The 20169-nt window shown below is 45.8% G+C and overlaps 3 protein-coding genes across 3 annotated transcripts; 1 reads left to right on the top strand and 2 right to left on the bottom strand.

Annotated features, from left to right (window-relative positions):
- The first annotated feature begins 4461 nt into the window (after positions 1-4461).
- LOC121599476 lies at positions 4462-5694 on the top strand. Its single transcript, XM_041927308.1, has 2 exons — positions 4462-4532; positions 4615-5694. Exons 1-2 carry the CDS (start codon positions 4519-4521, stop codon positions 5618-5620), a joined length of 1020 nt encoding a protein of 339 aa, XP_041783242.1. The 5' UTR covers positions 4462-4518; the 3' UTR covers positions 5621-5694.
- A 51-nt stretch (positions 5695-5745) lies between these two features.
- Positions 5746-11650, bottom strand: LOC121599475 (nucleolar protein dao-5-like). The gene is made up of 4 exons (XM_041927307.1): positions 11367-11650; positions 10156-10216; positions 9868-10078; positions 5746-9769 (listed from the first exon to the last, which is right to left on the bottom strand). The coding sequence occupies exons 1-4, from the start codon at positions 11385-11387 to the stop codon at positions 5851-5853; spliced, it is 4212 nt and encodes a 1403-aa protein (XP_041783241.1). The 5' UTR covers positions 11388-11650; the 3' UTR covers positions 5746-5850.
- Positions 11651-15628: 3978 nt separating this feature from the next.
- On the bottom strand, positions 15629-20168 carry LOC121598958 (glutenin, high molecular weight subunit PW212-like). Its single transcript, XM_041926345.1, has 5 exons — positions 19873-20168; positions 19567-19752; positions 18413-19534; positions 17993-18350; positions 15629-16802 (listed from the first exon to the last, which is right to left on the bottom strand). Exons 1-5 carry the CDS (start codon positions 20125-20127, stop codon positions 16177-16179), a joined length of 2547 nt encoding a protein of 848 aa, XP_041782279.1. The 5' UTR covers positions 20128-20168; the 3' UTR covers positions 15629-16176.
- Between the last annotated feature and the right edge of the window lies 1 nt (position 20169).

Below are 20169 nucleotides of genomic sequence, written 5' to 3'. Positions count from 1 at the left end.
ATACAATAACAAAAAAGAATAATTAATTTAAAAATAAACGGTAAAAAATCGTCACAGTCAACAGTTTTTATGATATTGCTTATATTTTTGATACTCTCACATATGAAATTACCAATCATTATAATACCGCGCTCTTCAGTTCAGATCGTACTTGCATATGTTTTCGCAAAAACTGAAAATGATTCTTTCGTCCCAAATATTAAATAAATCATCATTTTGCATACCTTAAGGTGCTCGGCATGGCCAAGAACAATTTATTTATTTTCATAGAGACGTTGAGCTTAAAAACCTTGTTCGCTTCTTTTAAACCTAATTTAATATTTGCTCCTTGCATAGCATTCCCTCCAAAGAATTACCTTTTCCCGGAATTACACGGTGAACGAACACTGTACCACACAAAAAGGGTGACTTCGAAAAAGGTTTTAGGTCATTACACCAAACTCAGCTACATTGTACCTTTGTTTTAAAAACGTAATCAATCAACTTAAAAAGGTTGTAGCACCGGGGTGGTTGTCCCACAAAAATACACCGCAAGCCAAACAGATTAAGGACCAGAAACGGCCAAGCGCAAAACCTTTGCAAATACACAACCATAGAAAGGAATTACAACTTGTTTTACCACATTATAGCCTAATTAGCAGCGTAACGTTTCGACGAAAGCAAACGTTAGCCTTCCTTCCCCTTCCCCATTTTCCTAGCATCGAATCAGCACGGCATCATGCAATTTAAAACGTCCACACCAACCATTCTACCGAATCAACTCACGAATGATAAATTGATTTGTCACTGTTTTCCTGCCGCTGGCCGGTCCCGCCGTCGACCAAAACCTCACTCTTAATATCTGTCATCTTTACGATGGCCATAAAACATAATTAATTATATAGTTCAACCACGGTGGTAACGCTGCGTCGAGAGCTTCGTGCCGTGAAATTATCGGAAAGTCATCGTCTCCGTCGCTTGGATGAATTTAATTATGCCACTTTGCGCCGAGCACAGACCACAACTTCATCGCTTTAATCCGGATGCCGGTGCGGGCTTTCGGCTAGGGGAGCAAACCCACCGGCCAGCAAATGGCCAGTCAATTTCTGGCGCTTTTCAGTTGGCAATTAAATAAACACAAAACTGGAAATAAATAGAAGCAAACATAAACTTTCCCGGCACGCCAATTAATCAATTTCCAAGCTTCAGTTCTGTGTTTCTTCGTGTGCAGTGAGTCGGAATTACCGGCAAGCCGGAATTTGCTACACTAAACTGTATGCTAATGGTAGATAAGCAGTGTCGGCTCGTGTCAGGCCATGCGATAAATCAGCCCAGTGAATAAATCTTGCTGAAACAATACACTTCCATCGAAAGAGTGCACGAGCGCGCGCCCGGGAAAAGCATTCCGTGCGACTTAGCAAACAAAACGGGCCTTTAAGAAAAGCCTGCGGCTTTCGATGCTCAATTTATACCAGCCACTAGAAGGAGGCGCTTCCGTGTGCAAGTGCTAAATCAATCGAATCGTTTGACATCTCGCGCAAAGACGCACTCGCAAGAGAGTTGGCTCTTTTGGCTGCGTGTGCTTACAAGCGGAAGGAAGGTGAACGTACTCCGAGTTCGCGATGGTTTGGCGCGATAAAACCATGGGTGCGTAGGAGGACCGCATGACTGGTGGTCCCAAGCATCTCGACCGAAAAATCCCGGATGTGCAATCCCGGCTGATGTCACCGTCCCGATTGAACTCCCGGTCCCGCGGGCGATCAGAATTACTCAAAGGGTAAACATACACAACTCAGACTCCACAGGCCGACATTCCTTGGCTCTTTCTTCGCGCTGGCGCCATCGAACGACCCGCGAGGAACTTTAAATTCTTCAGCAAGCGACAAAAAAAACCGAACCGAACTGAACCGAAATTCTCAACTCTTGCGCAATTCGATCGAATGTGACAACCTTCGAGCTGGCCTGATTACCCAGTGGTTGCAAAACCACACGGCCAAACACCTTGAAGACGGCACACATCATAAACATATTCATTCGAGCGAGCGTCGTAACATCTTCCAGCCAACCCTGAATGACTTTGGTCGGTAATTAAAAGTTAATTTGAAAATGTAAAACACTAGACCGACCGAACGGAGCGACCCAACCAGCCAGATGTCACCGGTTGGAGCATCATAACGTGGAAAGGACGCTTCAAACACCATTCCCACATGGAAGAAGGAACGCTGGGTCGATTCGTGCAAAATGTCGAGGTCACTTTTGCGGTCACCAGGCAGCAGCAGCAGCACCCGCCACAAAAACTGGTTCACTTTGCCGTTCTCACATCTTCGCACACGCAGAGGAACGCGCGAGCTCCCAAAAACGGCACCCGCTTTCCATCTTTTGCCCTGGTTGGTGGTGAATTATTTGATGCCGGCTGTCCTAACTAAGGGGGGAAATATTTACATAGAACGACAAACCGGAACCCACCACTCGGTGGTAGCAGATCGATGGTGCCACGATGAAAATATGGAGATCGCTGGCGCATAGGTGTTCGTTACGATTAATTTGCCGCATTTGTTTGTGGCGCTGGTGCTGCCCATTGTATGCAAAAACCATTCCTGCCTAATGATGCGATATTTATCGCCTGCCCCATTTGCTGAACCCTTGGCGATTATCGAGTTATCGATGCATACGCTTCGGAGCAGATAGATCGTAGATTGCCGACCACATCGTAAGTCACCTCGTTAATCTGATTAATGAATTGGTTACCCTCAAGCCAGAACCAGATCAGTTCGATTTGATGCACACCACAATAGAGGGCACCCATTATGGGTGGTATGATGTTTGTTTGAACACCCCCGTTGAGGGCATAGAAAATAAGCCCTAATTTGTATGTGGCATTTCTTGTCCCATTATTGTCACCTTACTAACCGCCTCAGTTTTTTTCTTCTTCTTTTTATTGGGCAGCAAAACGTGTTCTGATGTTCACGTTGCTTTACAGCTCTATCGTGATGCGTGAAACATTAAACGAATGGTTTATGCGTGTTTGATTGTGTGGGTATTGTTTCGGGCGGTCACGTGATTCGCTGCCTGCCTCACCAGAGCCAAACAAGCAAGAGCGCCTAAATGTAGGCAATTTGTCTGACAGCACGTGTGCTTTCGTTGCATGCGATGGTGAGGCGTAGTTTTCTAATAACCGAAAATGTAGAGATACAAGCAAGCTTTAATTACAAGAAGAAAAAATATGAAAAAATAATGAAAGGATAGTAGGGATTTCAAAAGAACGGCTTAATTATAGACCTAAATTTCGTAAATTTAAGCGATGTATATTCACAAATTGCCGCTATTGTGTATTACAAGGCCAGCATTTATCTAAAAGAAGGACTCGTGTAAAAGGTCGTTAATCCTAGCAAAAACCATCAAAGTGGGTTAAAAACACTTAACTGCCTCGTCAATAGCTACGAATAATTTCAAATTACTTTCAAGCATGATGAAATGGTCTATGAAATAAATACAAAATTTATGACCAACATCTTTTAGATTTGCGAATTTTCTTAAACATATCAACCGTCATCAGTTAATACTGAATCAGAGTTTTTTTAGTGCACAAAACAAGAAGAAGGGACATAATAGCCTCTGACATGATAGAAGAAGGGAACGACGAAGTGCATCATTAAAGTTAATAAAAACGAGCGATTGTGTCCAATTTGGACCATACATGAGTACAATATCGATACCTGGCACTTCCAAGAATTCAACTAATTTATCAGTCAAGTTTTCCCAGCCTTCAATGAATGGTACCGGCCAAAACGTGCAATATAATTTTAAATTTATTTTGGAAAAAAATTAAACTTTTTAATCAATTCTTAAACTATACAAGGAAAATGTTTACTAATATCCTTCTATGCTTTTCATTGGTTTGGTTAATTGAATTGTACAATTGTCGTTACGATGAACTATTAACATGCACAAACACAAGTGCATACAAGTCCCTTTTAGCATAAAGTAAACTTAGTTAGGGCCGTTCTGGTGGTACAGTCGTCAACTCGTACGACTTAACAACACGCCCGTCATGGGTTCAAGCCCCGAATAGACCGTGCCCCCATACGTAGGACTGACTATCCTGCTATGGTAACAATAAGTCACTGAAAGCCAAGCTCACTTCACTAGTGGGTTCAAGCAGGCCTTGACCGACAGCGGTTGTTGTGCCAAACAAGAAGAAGAAACTTAGTTAGATATTTTATCATAAACAACTCTTATAAATAATTATTTGTCAAAAAAACAATCAGAACATTTGCTTCGGCAAGGCATGGCTGCTTCGCTTTCATTAAACTGTTGCACAAGTCTCACAAAATGTATAGAAAAACGACTGCAACAAACTAAACTGCGCCATATGCTGATCTGGACAATTGACCACACCGTACTACATGGCAATCAAAAATCACTTAGCAAAACACGATATCAACGAGTAATGGAATTACAACACTTTTCACTCACGTTCTCGTCACATTCCTAGTTCAGTATTGCAACGAAAAGCATGACCAAAATTGAAAAATTGGCATGAGTTTGCTTGTGTAAGTAATACAGTTTCTGCCACATATCACACAAAGCTTCATACAGGGCTATTGACCTTTTTATCCATCTGTACTCCACCAGCTTAATCACCCTGCTATTGGTGCTTTCGACGCAAGCATACGAGTTCACCTGCTCCTACACTGCGTGCACCGTGTCCAATATACACATTACCTACGACGGGCTGTACGCCTTCAGCTTCATTCCCAACGGAACGGATGCGCTGTTTTTGAAAGGTGCCAAAGGGAAACTGGCGGACTTTTCCTTTCTCGAAAGCGCTCCCTATCTCGTGCAGTTTGTACTGGAAAGGTGTAAGTTTGGTGAGCTGGTTATACCCGCCTTTAAAACCCCTTCAACGGTGATATTAAAACACGTGTCGGTGAAAACCATTCGATTCCATTCCGGTGGTCAAATGCTACGGGACGTCAGATTATGTGGCACAGCATTCAAGGACATTCCTAACACAGTACTGCAACTATTGGGTGTTATACAGCTAGAGCAAAGCCATTCCCCTATGCGACACTTGCAGCTAAGTGTACTTAGGCACATGAAAAGCCTCGTGAATCTAAACCTGTCCTACAACAAGATACAAACCATAACTGCCGACTCGGAGGGTGTTTGCTGTGAGAAGCTGGAGTGTTTAAACTTGATTGGTAATTCGCTGAAGCAGTTCGATTTTGCAGTTGTGATGTACATGCCGCAATTTCAGCGTCTTTTCCTCGGCAACAATCAAATAGCAACGATAAGTGTAGAGGCAAATCAGCCCTACACAGGTAAGCAGCGCTTCTGCTCGTGGAAGTCTTACTACCTTAAGCTGATTGAAGCAGGTATGGAGATTCCCAAACCACCGTGCGTGGATTATTTTGCCAAGCTCAACGGAATTACGCTAAACCACAACAAACTGACAACGATCGATATGAGCCTGTTCGAACGGATGAACATGCTGGATGAACTAGATTTAGCGTACAATCCTTTAAAATCAGTGAAGATAGTGAAGGAAAAAGGGCCAATCTCATTCAACCTTAGCCTGCTGAAAGGTGAAGCTGGATATTTGCACGACTTACCGCCGGAAGTGTTCACGAGGGTTTAATAAAGAAGCGTTTTGATGGGTACTCAATCTGAAAAAGGTTAATAAAAGCAACACAAATTCGATCGCAGCCAATGGACCCGCATGAAGTTCGACCAAACATAAATCATTTACCAATTGTTTTATTCTATTTTTCCACCATGTTTTATTTCTTATGATTGTCATATAGAAACATGCATTAAACTGTATGTCAACTCTTTTTAACGAATATTTCACTCCAATCCAGTCTTTATTCAACCTCGTCGGCCCATCGCTAAAAATCTATCCGGAATACGACGCTGGCTTTGAGTGCTTTTCTCATCCCTGTCCGCTTTTGCCATCTTTTCACCCACACCACCTACCCGTGATCGAGCAGTATCAACCTTGGGCAGATAAGCATTAACGCTGTCTCCAGGCACTCGTTGACTGGGGCCCGAATTGCTTGGCTTCGGTACCAGCTCGTCGTAGTTGAATGCCTTGCCGAGGTTGTTGGGTGTTTGCGGTTCTTCATCGATTGCATATTTGTCATACCTTTCAAACACCACCTTGTCAAACTTGGCCAACTGCACATCGTACACCCCGGGCGCAATCTTATTGACAAGCTCATTCAACGGTGCACCTTCCTGTGTTTTGAACTGAGGATGCTCCGTACGCACGATAACATGCCTGGCATCGGTCGGTACCTTCAGTATGATCTCAATACAGCTGCCCATATTCGACGGTGGTGATGGTGTGGAATGGCTCGGTTTTCCCGAATCATTTTGCTTCTCTGGTGCAACTGCATCAACTGCATCAGTGTCCTCGTCATCATCGACCTCATCGTACACGTCACCGTTGAACGAGGCGGATGTTTTCGGAGCCATCGATGGTTTCACTTTTTCCGGCGAGCCCGTAGTAACGAACGGTGGTCCGATATCGCGAATCACTGGTAATACTCTACTGATGGCAGCTAGCACGTCATTTGAATCGCTCGGAAGACCGAGTCGTGATGGAAACGGATCTGCTTCAAATGGTGGCGTTGGGAAGACATCGGTGAGGGAAGATTCTGCCGGTTGTGTTCTAGCAGCAAGTTTGATATCAGGCTTTTCAGATCCCTTCTTGGGTTGCGACTTGCTCGGTTCCTTTCCTGATTTGGGCGACTGCTTGGGGTCATCAGACTCTTCGGCTGCTTCGTCCTCAGGTTTCTCTGAGCTCACATCGTCTTGTTGAATTTCCGGATCCTCCGATGACTTGGAGTCCTCGCTGGGCTTCTTGTTCTTGCTGTCAGGCTTTTCAGATCCCTTCTTGGGGTGCGACTTGCTTGGTTCCTTCGCTGATTTGGATGATTGCTTGGGGTCATCAGACTCTTCGGCTGCCTCGTCTTCAGGTTTCTCTGAGCTCACATCGTCTTGTTGAATCTCAGGATCCTCCGATGACTTGGAATCCTCGCTGGGCTTCTTGTTCTTGCTGTCAGGCTTATCAGATCCCTTCTTGGACTGTGACTTGCTCGGTTCCTTTCCTGATTTAGGTGATTGCTTGGGGTCATCAGACTCTTCGGCTGCCTCATCTTCAGGTTTCTCTGAGCTAACATCGTCTTGTTGAATCTCAGGATCCTCCGATGACTTCGAGTCCTCGCTGGGCTTCTTGTTCATGCTGTCAGGCTTTTCAGATCCCTTCTTGGGCTGCGACTTGCTTGGTTCCTTCGCTGATTTGGGTGATTGCTTGGGGTCATCAGACTCTTCGGCTGCCTCGTCTTCAGCTTTCTCTGAGCTCACATCGTCTTGTTGAATCTCAGGATCCTCCGATGACTTGGAGTCCTCGCTGGGCTTCTTGTTCTTGCTGTCTGGCTTATCAGATCCCTTCTTCGGCTGCGACTTGCTCGGTTCCTTTGTTGAATTGGGCGACTGCTTGGGGTCATCAGACTCTTCGGCTGCCTCGTCTTCAGGTTTCTCTGAGCTCACATCGTCTTGTTGAATCTCAGGATCCTCCGATGACTTCGAGTCCTTGCTGGGCTTCTTGTTCTTGCTGTCAGACTTTTCAGATCCCTTCTTGGGTTGCGACTTGCTCGGTTCCTTTCCTGATTTGGGTGATTGTTTGGGGTTATCAGACTCTTGGGCTGCCTCGTCTTCAGGTTTCTCTGAGCTCACATCGTCTTGTTGAATTTCCGGATCCTCCGATGACTTGGAGTCCTCGCTGGGCTTCTTGTTCTTGCTGTCAGGCTTTTCAGATCCCTTCTTCGGCTGCGACTTGCTCGGTTCCTTTCCTGATTTGGGCGACTGCTTGGGGTCATCAGACTCTTCGGCTGCCTCGTCTTCAGGTTTCTCTGAGCTCACATCGTCTTGTTGAATCTCAGGATCCTCCGATGACTTCGAGTCCTTGCTGGGCTTCTTGTTCTTGCTGTCAGGCTTTTCAGATCCCTTCTTGGGTTGCGACTTGCTCGGTTCCTTTCCTGATTTGGGTGATTGTTTTGGGTCATCAGACTCTTGAGCTGCCTCGTCTTCAGGTTTCTCTGAGCTCACATCGTCTTGTTGAATTTCCGGATCCTCCGATGACTTGGAGTCCTCGCTGGGCTTCTTGTTCTTACTGTCAGGCTTTTCAGATCCCTTCTTGGGCTGCGACTTGCTCGGTTCCTTTCCTGATTTGGGTGATTGTTTGGGGTCATCAGACTCTTCGGCTGCCTCGTCCTCAGGTTTCTCTGAACTCACATCGTCTTGTTGAATCTCAGGATCCTCCGATGACTTCGAGTCCTTGCTGGGCTTCTTGTTCTTGCTGTCAGGCTTTTCAGATCCCTTCTTGGGTTGCGACTTGCTCGGTTCCTTTGCTGACTTGGGCGACTGCTTGGGGTCATCAGACTCTTCGGCTGCCTCGTCCTCAGGTTTCTCTGAGCTAACATCGTCTTGTTGAATCTCAGGATCCTCCGATGACTTGCGATCCTCGCTGGGCTTCTTGTTCTTGCTATCATGCTTTTCAGATCCCTTCTTGGGTTGCGACTTGCTCGGTTCCTTTGCTGACTTGGGTGACTGCTTGGGGTCATCAGACTCTTCGGCTGCCCCGTCCTCAGGTATCTCTGAGCTCACATCGTCTTGTTGAATCTCAGGATCCTCCGATGACTTGGAGTCCTCGCTGGGCTTCTTGTTCATGCTGTCAGACTTTTCAGATCCCTTCTTGGGTTGCGGCTTAGTCGGTTCCTTTTCTGATTTGGGCGACTGCTTGGGGTCATCAGACTCTTCGGTTGCGTCGTCTTCAGCTTTCTCTGAGCTCACATCGTCTTGTTGAATCTCAGGATCCTCGGATGACTTGGAGTCCTCGCTGGGCTTCTTGTTTTTGCTGTCAGGCTTTTCAGATCCCTTCTTGGGTTGCGGCTTAGTCGGTTCCTTTCCTGATTTGGGCGACTGCTTGGGGTCATCAGACTCTTCGGTTGCTTCGTCTTCAGCTTTCTCTGAGCTCACATCGTCTTGTTGAATCTTAGGATCCTCGGATGACGTGGAGTCCTCGCTGGGCTTCATGTTCTTGCTGTCAGGCTTTTCAGATCTCTTCTTGGTTTGTACCTCGGGTAGGACTTGTTGGGGTGTCAGGTTCAGTTCTTCGTTAGGCTTAATCGCTTCTGAATCAACGGTGTTACTTTTTGGAACATTATCTGGTTTCGGTCTTCTATTTGGTTTGGCTAACGAACTTGGTTTCTTTTCTGTTGGTTTCTCCGCTCTATTTTTCGGCTGTGGTTCATCAACTTGGTTTGGCTGCTTTTCAGAGTTTGCCGCTTGCTTCGGCTTAGATGCCGGTGCTGACATTGCATCACTGGATGGTTGTGCAGACGGGTCTTGGCCAATTGGAGACTTTGCACTTCCTGCAGGTTTCTTTACTGGCCTTCTAAAGGAACTTGGATCCCTCACATTAATCAAACGATTACCCGTTTTATTAGGAGCATCAGCTGGCACCGCATTTGCAGATTCTTTTTTCGGTTGAATCGCATCACCTTTCATGTCGCTGCTTTCCATAGGTTTGTCGCTTTCTTTCGGCCGGCTCGCCCTTTCTTTCCCATCATAAGAAGGCGCATTCCTCTGCGGTTCATCCTCACCATTGCTACTTTCGAAATCCTTCTTTATCTTTTCGGCCATTTTCTTCAAACGCCCCAGATCACCTTCCTCCGTGCAGTCGACGGGAAATAATTCAGCAGCTGGGCCATCCTCACCGTTCCTAAAATGGTAAAAGTTTCGCTGATTGTTATCGATTTTTCGCTTGGAAGCTGGCCGAAACGTAACGCTTGCCTAAATTGTTGCAATTTACGCTCTTACCTCAACAGCTTCAACCGTTCGCGAGTCATTTTATCCGGAGCAGATAAACTCACACTTCGGTACCCAGACCCATCGGCCAAATAGTGTGTGACAAACATTTTTCCCTGACCATCGACGTAACCATAACATCCCAGCACCGCTCCGTCAATAGTTTTCTGATGCTGAAACTGTGTTTCTCCCTTGCGATCTGCTTTCCTGTAATCAGCTTTCCCTGCAAAATAGCAATGCGAAAAGCATTATACCATTGTAATGATGCTTTTATCACGATTTTCCTGTTCATTTAATTACCTCCACGGTATGCCCGTTCATCTCTCGCTTCGGCGAAAAGTGCCAGCAGCGATAGCAGCAGCTGTAGCAGGATAAAGAGTGATAATTGATAATTAATTAGATTTGTTTGGCTTTCTTCATTTATCTTCATGGTTTGTTTAATTTAAACTAGCTTGCTTGGCACAATGAGCCTGAGAATATTTGCTCAATTAATGTGAATAACTCATTGAAACCCACTGTAAGCATCCACCTATTATCAAGTAATTCTTAAAAGTATACAAAGATTCAAGACTGGAACAAAGTATAGGTAACTCAGCAATAAACCAAGCCAAACTTATATTGCATAGATAATATTAATTATAATCTATTTTTTGTTGTTGTTTTTCAAGTTCTTAAGAACCCCATTTAATACATAAAAGATGCAATGAGAAGCGATTCACATATCCTTCTTCTTTGCTCCCGGTTGAGCACGTCGTGGCTTACATGACCACGGATGATGCAATTCCTACTAATGATAATACAATAAAGAGCTACTCAAAAGGACTCCCATAAGCACAGTGCAATAAATAATCCACGTCTACTCATCTTCGAATACACTCGCTAGCTCATCAGTCTACAGCGTACAATTTGCCTCGCTTTGAGCCATACGTTGTTTCGAATACAAACATAAAACCAAAACCTGAAGTAATTCCTGTCATAAAGGAAGACGAAACAGGATGTTCTGCTGGAAAGGTCATTAGACGCTGTAGAAGATGTTCAACCAAAAAGTCAAATTGTTAAATGGCTGGCAAGAATACACCACAAAACTAATGGGATGGTGCTATTTTTCATTTTTTTTTATGCAAGCTCACGTTGTGAACGATGCGCAGAACTATTATTTCGAGAAGAATGCGATGATGACGATGATGATAAAAAAACTCAAACACCATGCTTGTTATCTGAGAAAAGAATTCATCCTCTGACATCATCGTGATGATATCTTGGGAATTGAAAGATAGTTTTACTATTGGAGATCATCGTGAGTGTCCTACAAACACATATTCCTTTCCAAAAAAACACCGTTTCAGCAAAAGTTCATCTTTATCACGTCTGGTTTGAACTCTCCGAAAAACATCACCATTTCACAATGCACACGACTCGGGCTTTTTGAGTGCGCTAAATCACTATCGCGTAAATTAATACACCGTCCAGCGCGCGGGCGATCGTTGGATTTGCATTCCGCACAAACTTACCCATCCGCAATTCAGTCGCATCTTGATCTTGGCTCGTGGAACGACGTAGACGTTCCTCTTATAGCGCTGAGCTCACACCTAACACTGGCACACACTCACAGTAGCAAACAAAAAAAAAAAACTTGCCCCAAATCCTCCTGCCCCCAAACCGAACACTGCACCGGTTTTTTAACTTCTCACCCAACTTGTTCACAAAACGCTCCCCGAGAGCGTTGTTCCGCCAGTGCTGCCAGGAGTTGCTTATCGTTCGAGCGCTTCTGCCGAACTGACTGCCGGCCGGCAGGATCACCATCGTTTTGATAACTTTCAAACACACTGTGCATGCAGTTCTGCTCCCCTCCACTCCCCAAATCAGGTCGATCAGGTTTTTACAATATCTTCTTCAGCATAATAAAAAAAAACACAACAAAATAGCATAATTTAGAGCCAGAACAACCCAAGAGCGCAGGTTTTTCCAATTTTTATGTATCCTTTTTCCTGCCACGATCACGCGTCGTGTCGTTCCTTCACCGACTTGAAAGCGCAATTTATTCTAACGACCTTACCCCTGCCGACCCTGAACCCTGGCACGTACAGGCGCTGGGAGGTAACCGAAAGTAAGACGAAAGCAAAATTCTCCAAAATTCTCTACCTTCCTATGGTTCGCACTAATACCCGATCGGTGCGGCAACAACCGAAACACGCCACGCCGTGTATCTGCCCGGTACGATCACACGACGTATGGATACCGGGGCCCCCGATGCTGTGCCTGCAACGCCGAGTCAAACCGACCGATCACACCGTATGGATGGACCAGTTTTTCCACCCCGTGCCAGCCATGTGTGTTTCCCCCCCTTTCCCCTAGGAGGCCACTCATCCGATGGGTCTTCTTTTGGACCCAACAAATCCAAAGCACCACTCTGAAGAGTTTATGGTACAGTAATTTATGAACGGTCATTTACCGCGAGTTTACTTTTCGAGACCAGCGCCAAGAAATTAGGAAGATAGCTCACGGAGGATTAAATTCGCGCAAAAAAGATCTCTCCCCCTTTTTCGCCTACTTTGACCTGCGCTTAGAACGGTCGATCAATAATCGCTCGTGTTCTATATAATGTTTTCAGCGACTCTTGCTAGACAACTTTACTGCCCTGACATCACCTTACCAAGCAGGAGTGAAAGGAAGAAGATTTATTAGCATTATTCATAAAGCACCTGTTTTATTCTTCTATTTTTTTTTTTGTATCGATGGCACCAGGTAGAGTGTCCTGTTACACACGCTGTGCTTTAGTTTGCTGCTTTTGGTCGCGGATAGGGTGCTGCCCAGCGCCTGCCGTGATGGTAGTGGCAGCGGTGCATCAGCTGGTTTCTTCGCTTAGCGATCGTGCCTTATCACATCGTCGCATTGCGTGATCGCATTTCGTTGGAACTGAATCGTTTGCAGCAACAGGGTGATCCTCGTGTTTACTCTGAAGCGTAGTGACTATAATGAAATAAACTGATGAAAGAAGAATAAACCATATATAAGTTAGTAAAAACTAAAGCAAAAATAATCAAAATTTATTTTGAAAAGAAGTTTAAAAAATCTAATGCTTTTATAAATACAAAGAAAACATATTCATAACAGAACAGAACATGAAGAATATAAAAAAATTGAAGCATAGTATGCAAAACAAAGGAATACGGCTTACATCGTTCATTAAAAGAGTTGTAACAAAGATTGAAATGGAGGAGACATGAATGAAGATAGAGACATATCAAGAGATTGGCTAAATAAACCGTTAATAGGTTCTGCTTTTAAATGAAGCTTCTTTGTTTTATAATCATTACAGCTTCGAAAACACATAAAACTTCATTTTCAATTTCCTCTTCATTTTCTTAATCTTTATCTATTGTTTATTTATTCAAAACATATTTTACGTTGTTCGTTTGCCCACAAACAAATTGCTTTTGTTTCAACCATACTTACCGTTATTCGCGTAAACTATGCTCCCTTGCTCGCTGAAAATGGGCAGATATAATTTATTACTGCCGAGGAAACTTCTCGCCCGATCAATATTTGCTCCTTTGCCCCTTTTTTCACGTTTTACGCCTCCAAACTTTGTCTACCTATCGCCTCAAAAGATCAAAAAACTTTGCTCCGGTTTGCCACCCTGTGATCGAACCTTTATTGTTCTTTTTTCTCTTCATTTTTTGCATATAAAGTTTCGCTTTTTTGCTTTGGCTCTTTCGCTTTTATCGTTTCGCTTTCTGCTCATTATGCATTCGAGCATTTTTCTTCGGCCACCCCCTCGTCCCGTGCAACAAATTCTGATCTTCTTTCCTTTCGCGCGCGTTTATGTGCGGTGCGCAGTGGTGAGCAGTAAGAAAGAACCAAAACCAAACTTTTCTCGACATCTCTCCAAACTGCATTAGCATATTGCCTTCGTTTCGTGGCTGTTTTGTTTTTTCGCTTCCCCCTTTCACGCGCCGGCTATGCGTGTGTAAGAATTTTCAGAGACATCTTCCACGCCGCGCTGAGAGTTGTGTCGTTCTTCATTTTATTGGCGATTTGTATTAGTGCTGCGAGCTTCGTTTCACTTAACATGCTGGCTGGCTGGTGATTCGATCGTATAACCCCGTTGTCGGTATATTTCTGCTCGGTTTGGTTTGGTTGGTTCGTTCATTTGACCTGATCCTTTGACATTTCATCTTCCCTGAGCTGAGATGTTACTCAAACTGGTTGGTAAAGTGTATGCTCCTTATCATACTATCAGGCAACATTTGCACACCACGCTGGCTGCTTATGCATCCTGAGAGCAAAATGGATTGGAAAAATCAAAGAACAACACAAAAAAGTGGTTTTGTGTTTGTTGAAATCAAGGACCTAATCTCAAACTACAAACCGTAAGAAAACGGAATACGGTTTAGTTCGTTTTCGCGTTCTTCTTGCCTTGCTTTCATTTAGCATGAAAATGGTTATTAATTAGAGGCCATTAGCTATGTAGAACAATATAAATTACTTTGACTAATTTGCATTTTTCCAAAGAAACGGCCCGATGTTGTTAGCTTGTTTGTTTACTTCGTACACCGATTTATTCCTTTTTATTTAAGATGATTATTTGAATAAATGTTTCAGAGCATCTCACATACTCATATATAACCAACAATAAATAGTAAAGCAGTGTCTAAATTATACAGGGTTTCCCACGATTTATTGGTCAGTTCCCATGATTTTTTGGTGCGTTCCCACTATTTTTTGGTCGTATCCCATAAATTTTTGGTTTGTTCCCATAATTTATTAGTATTTTCCGATTGGATATCAATACAATTGGGCCAGAAAATTCTGGGAAACGACCAAAAACTCGTGCAAACGCACCAAAAAAATATGGGAACCCACCAAAAATTGATGAGAATCGACCAATAAATCGTGGGAAACCCTGTAAGTTACAGATGAAATAAATATTGAATGGTAAATATTCATATTTTATCCCTTTTTCAAAGAGTTAATTAAGTAGACAGTTGTCCCCATTATCTGATCTAACTCGGAAAGACAATCACGATATCACGGTTCTAATTAAGTTGCTCCATCCTTTAACTCTCTTCTTTTATTTCCTGTTGCTCATTCGTTCTTGCGGCAGACGCTTCCACATCCAATGTTGATTGAATTTATGTTGAGCAATATTGTGCAAACTCAATTACCAATCTGCCCATTTGTCGTAGCGCCGATAGGATATTCAGCAACATTCCGTAGAGAAATCTTGGTGTATACAAAACACTATACACACGCTATACAAAAACATCTTCAGATTGATTTTTTTTATTTTATCAGATAAGAACTTAGCCAAGGTTAAGATACCAGATAAAAGTAAAAGAAAATCAGAAATATAACGCATTGACGATTTCCTTCACCTGCCCTGAATCCAACATCCCCTACATAGTTGATTTTTAATCATAAAAGCTTTATCATTTTAAAAGAGTTTCTGTATGCATTCTGTAAATGTATTGCGCTATTTATCAATACACAACAATTATTTTCCAAAACCAAAACCGATCGGCATCTGAAAGTACAGAAACGCAATAAACGAGGAATGTCGGTAAAACGCCTTAAAGTATGCAATTTGCGCATCAACACACTGAGCCACATAAAAGTCGCAGAAACAAAACACAGGAACGCTCGCTTTACTTACAAACAAACCTCTAAAAATAATATTTAAAAAACACGCGAGAAAACATGGAAGATTTGATTTGAGATTGAGAGTTGATAAAAATAGCAAAATGTAAAAATAAAAAAAAAAACATCCAGCTTTACATTTATGCATCAAAACACTTTTATTCAATGTGTGCTCAAACTTTTTCTCGTGCTATCTTAAATAAGTTACGATTAACTAGCGTAGACGAGAGGGATGTGCTTTTACTGTGCGTTAAACACACGCCACACATACACTCTTCCATTTGCTGTCTTTTGCCTCTTTCGTCCTCCACGGCAACCCTTTTCCTACGGAACACGGAAGGCAGGCAGCTACTTCCTTCCCACATCCTACTCGAATACACACGGGAAGCTCTCCATTTCGCTATAGCGATGCTTTCGTAGTATACTTTGCGCTTTCGTTTGATGAATAAATCTAATCACAGTGGCAAGAGGAAAATCAATGCATCCTTAAACATCGAAAACACACTGTCTTTTGTTTCCATAAATATCGCTTTTTTTCTTGCACCCAAATGCGGGACCGGGTTGCTTGTGTTGGGGAGCGAATGAATGAGTGTAGTATACTAAAGGGCAGATGAAACTTAATATAAAATGAGTATTTTTTTCTCTTCCATGCAAACTGCTGCGTCTTTTCCTCAATCGACTCTACTTCTTCGCTGGATATTCCTGGTCGGTAATGATTCGCCGGGCAGCGGGACGTCGGGCACGCAGCCGGCGAGAGCGGTTGCGGGCCCGCTGCAGCACCCAGCTACCGTCCGGTTTCTGAAAGAGTCGCTGGGCCGGCAGCTCATCCAGTGACTGGCCGAACCCTTCCGGTGGTGGCGGTGCCGGCCAGTTGAAGTTGGCCGGCAGTCCACTCTTCTGGGCGTGACAGTTCGGGATGTACAGGACGGGAATGAAGCCGAGGTAGCCGGCCGGCTGGTTTGGCTGTTGGCCTCCCTGCTGGTTCTGCTGATCGGCTGGGCAGTTGCATGGTGCCTGCGGCACGTTCGGCGGTGCGTACGGATAGGGCACAAAGAAGTACGGATATTGCGATACCGCTATCTGATAGTTTGGAGGTGGAGCATAGTTGTCCCCGCCGGAAGACGACGGTGGCCCCGAGGGTGGCATCGATGGAGGCGGAGATGAGGAGGAGGAGGAGGATGACGAGCCAGGTGGTGAGCTGGTATCGATTGGTTTTGTCGGTGGATACACACCAATTGCGGTTCCAGGTGATCCAGGGATCGGTGTACTCGGTGAAGACTCGACTGGAGGTTGTTCCGTCGTAGGTCCTGCGGGAAGTTCAAAAACAGCATCAGTACACCATCCCACATTTTGCTGATATCCGTACAAAAAATCTACAAATAATCATGCACTACATCCTACATCCCCTACGTCCCTTCAAAAGAGTACCAGCCTCCCAACACCCTTCATCTCCGTCAGCGTAACCGTATCTGGATGCGCTGTGTAAGTTTACGGTGGAGCATACTACCTGGAGCGACGGTTGGAATCGATATACTGGCGTTGTGCGTTAGATGTGCCACTCCGCCGATCGTCGTGTGATTTGCCACGATTCCTGCGCCAACCGCCGTGGCGCTACCCACGTCGATACTACCGACCGAAACGTGCCCGGTATGATTAAGGGAGCTATCTATCAAACCTGCTTCGACGCCAACGGCCACACCGACCGTGCCTGCCACGGTGACCTGCTGGCTGTCGATCGTATTTTGGCCACCGTGTGTCACCTGCACACCTTCCCCGGTCACCGTCACGTTGGACGTGTGCGTATGATCGACGGTCACGCCGAGCCCGGTGGCCGATGCGTTCACTCCGGCGCTTGTTTGCACGCCCGTGGACGACCCAATGGAACCACCGATCGTGCCCATCACGTTGTGGTTTGGGCCGGTGTGCGAGGTGCTCGCCGTGCCGCTAATGCCGGCCGTAGACACACCCGCGCCTAGAGATATACCACCTGGGCCACCAACCGGTCGGTCGGTTGTGGCAGTCCAACAAGGGAAGATCATTCGTTAGTATTTGGTAGGTAAGTAAGTAAGGCGCACAACATGAGGTTTGCGTGCGTGATGCGCAGTATACTCATCGGCAGGTGTATTTACCGTGCGGTCCACCCAGGCCCAGCGATGCCTGCAGTCCACCATTTCCCGGCTTAAACCCGATCCCAATATGTACTGGAGTGTGGCCATGTGTGTATGTGTATTGGTGCGTTCGTGTGCGTATCGTGAGTGTGCGTGATGTTGACGTGTGGCGATCGTGTTGTGGTGAGAAAAACGTGTAAAATGTTTGTGTACGATTAGTAACAATATTGTTAGGAATAAGATAGACGCGCGTTATTTCACAAGTTACACAAGTTACCACAACCACTCTCTCACCAGATGTTATAAAATATATTTGAATTTCAATCTTCTTGCTAAAAAACAGCTCATAAACGGCGGAAGATCAGCCTTCCGACAGTTCCATACGTTACCTCCTTGCGGTGGACGATGTGTCTGTCCCTGGGATTGGCCTTGAGACTGTCCCTGTTGTCCCTGGGATTGGCCTTGAGACTGCCCCTGGGATTGAGACTGGCCTTGCGACTGTCCTTGAGACTGTCCTTGGGATTGTCCTTGAGATTGGCCTTGTTGCCCCTGTCCCTGCTGTCCCTGTCCCCAGGACACTTGAACCTGCAGGTTGTGCTCCTCCTTGTTGCCGCTGATCGGTTTCTGGTGCTGCCCCTGATGTTGACCCTGGAACTCTCCCTGCGACAGGCCCTGGTGGCTTCCTTGATGGCTAGTCTGATGTTGTCCTTCTCCAACTGGTCCCTGGTGCTGATGTTGATGCTCCCCCTAGAAGGTACAACTCGTTAGCAGCGTAAAATCCTGCATTCGTCCTCAGGAATCTGACATACCTGATGCTGTCCGCTGTGTATTCCTTGATGACTTCCCTGATGCTGTCCCTGGTGCTGACCCGAGCTGATGGGACCTTCGTGTGAGCCCTGGTGTTGTCCCTGATGTTCACCGCTAGCACCCTGATGACTGCCCTGATGCTGTCCCTGGTGCTGGCCCGAGCTGATGGGACCTTCGTGTGAGCCCTGGTGTTGTCCCTGATGTTCACCGCTAGCACCCTGATGACTGCCCTGATGCTGTCCCTGGTGCTGGCCCGAGCTGATCGGACCCTGATGGGAGCCCTGGTGTTGTCCTTGATGCTCTCCACTATTAATTCCTTGATGATTGCCCTGGTGCTGTCCTTGATGCTGTCCGGAACTAATAGGACCTTGATGAGATCCTTGATGCTGTCCTTGGTGTTCACCACTCGAGCCTTGATGACTTCCCTGGTGTTGTCCCTGATGCTGTCCCGAGCTTATTGGCCCCTGATGTGACCCTTGATGTTGTCCTTGATGCTCTCCACCGTGAATACCTTGATGGCTACCCTGATGTTGTACCTGATGTTGGCCGGAACTGATCGGGCCCTGATGTGACCCTTGATGCTGTCCTTGATGTCCATGCCCTTGGCCTTGCTGTTGTTGTTGACCCTGTCCCTGTCCCTGCCCTTGCTGTTGCTGTTGTTGTCCTTGACCTTGCTGCTGTTGCTGTCCTTGGCCTTGACCTTGTTGCTGTTGTTGTCCTTGGCCTTGGCCTGGACGTTGGCCTTGTCCTTGACCTTGTTGCTGTTGTTGTCCTTGGCCTGGACGTTGGCCTTGTCCTTGACCTTGTCCTTGACCTTGTACTTGTCCTTGATTTTGTCCAGGACGCTGCCCCTGACCTTGCCCTTGAACTTGACCCTGACCTTGACCCTGGCCTGGACGTTGCCCTTGTCCTTGCCACTGGCCTTGCCCTTGAGCTTGACCTTGCCCAGGGCGTTGACCTTGTCCCTGGCCTTGTCCTTGTCCTTGTATCTGACCTTGCCCTGGATGTTGACCCTGTCCTTGCCCTTGAGCTTGGCCTTGACCCGGACGTTGCCCTTGTCCTTGTCCTTGACCTTGCCATTGTCCTTGCCCTTGTCCTTGACCTTGTCCTTGACCTTGTCCTTGTCCTTGCCCTTGTACTTGGCCCTGTCCTAGGCCTTGTCCCTGTCCCTGTCCTTGTCCTTGTCCTTGTCCTTGTCCTTGTCCTTGACCTTGTCCTTGCCATTGTCCTTGACCCTGTCCCTGCCCTTGGCCCTGACCTTGTCCTTGCCCTTGCCATTGGCCCTGCCCCTGTCCCTGGCCATGTCCTTGTCCCTGTCCTTGACCTTGTCCTTGACCTTGCCCTTGGCCCTGACCTTGACCTTGACCTTGTCCTTGACCTTGACCTTGACCTTGACCTTGACCTTGACCTTGACCTTGACCTTGACCTTGTGCTTGTCCTTGACCTTGACCTTGTCCTTGACCTTGTCCTTGACCTTGTCCTTGACTTTGTCCTTGACTTTGTCCTTGACTTTGTCCTTGTCCTTGTCCTTGTCCTTGTCCTTGTCCTTGACCTTGTCCTTGACCGTGTCCTTGCCACTGTCCCTGTCCTTGATTTTGACCTTGCCCTTGGCCCTGTCCTTGTGATTGTCCTTGATTCTGACCTTGTCCTTGTCCTTGATTTTGGCCTTGTTCTTGCCATTGTCCCTGTCCCTGTCCCTGTCCTTGCCCCTGTCCATGCCCCTGTCCCTGTCCCTGTCCCTGTCCCTGTCCCTGTCCCT

This window comes from Anopheles merus, chromosome 3L (genome assembly GCF_017562075.2).
Source record: "Anopheles merus strain MAF chromosome 3L, AmerM5.1, whole genome shotgun sequence".
NCBI lineage: Eukaryota > Metazoa > Arthropoda > Insecta > Diptera > Culicidae > Anopheles > Anopheles merus.
Note: the sequence above shows the minus strand (reverse complement) of the source record. Positions and strands in the feature narration are given on the sequence as shown.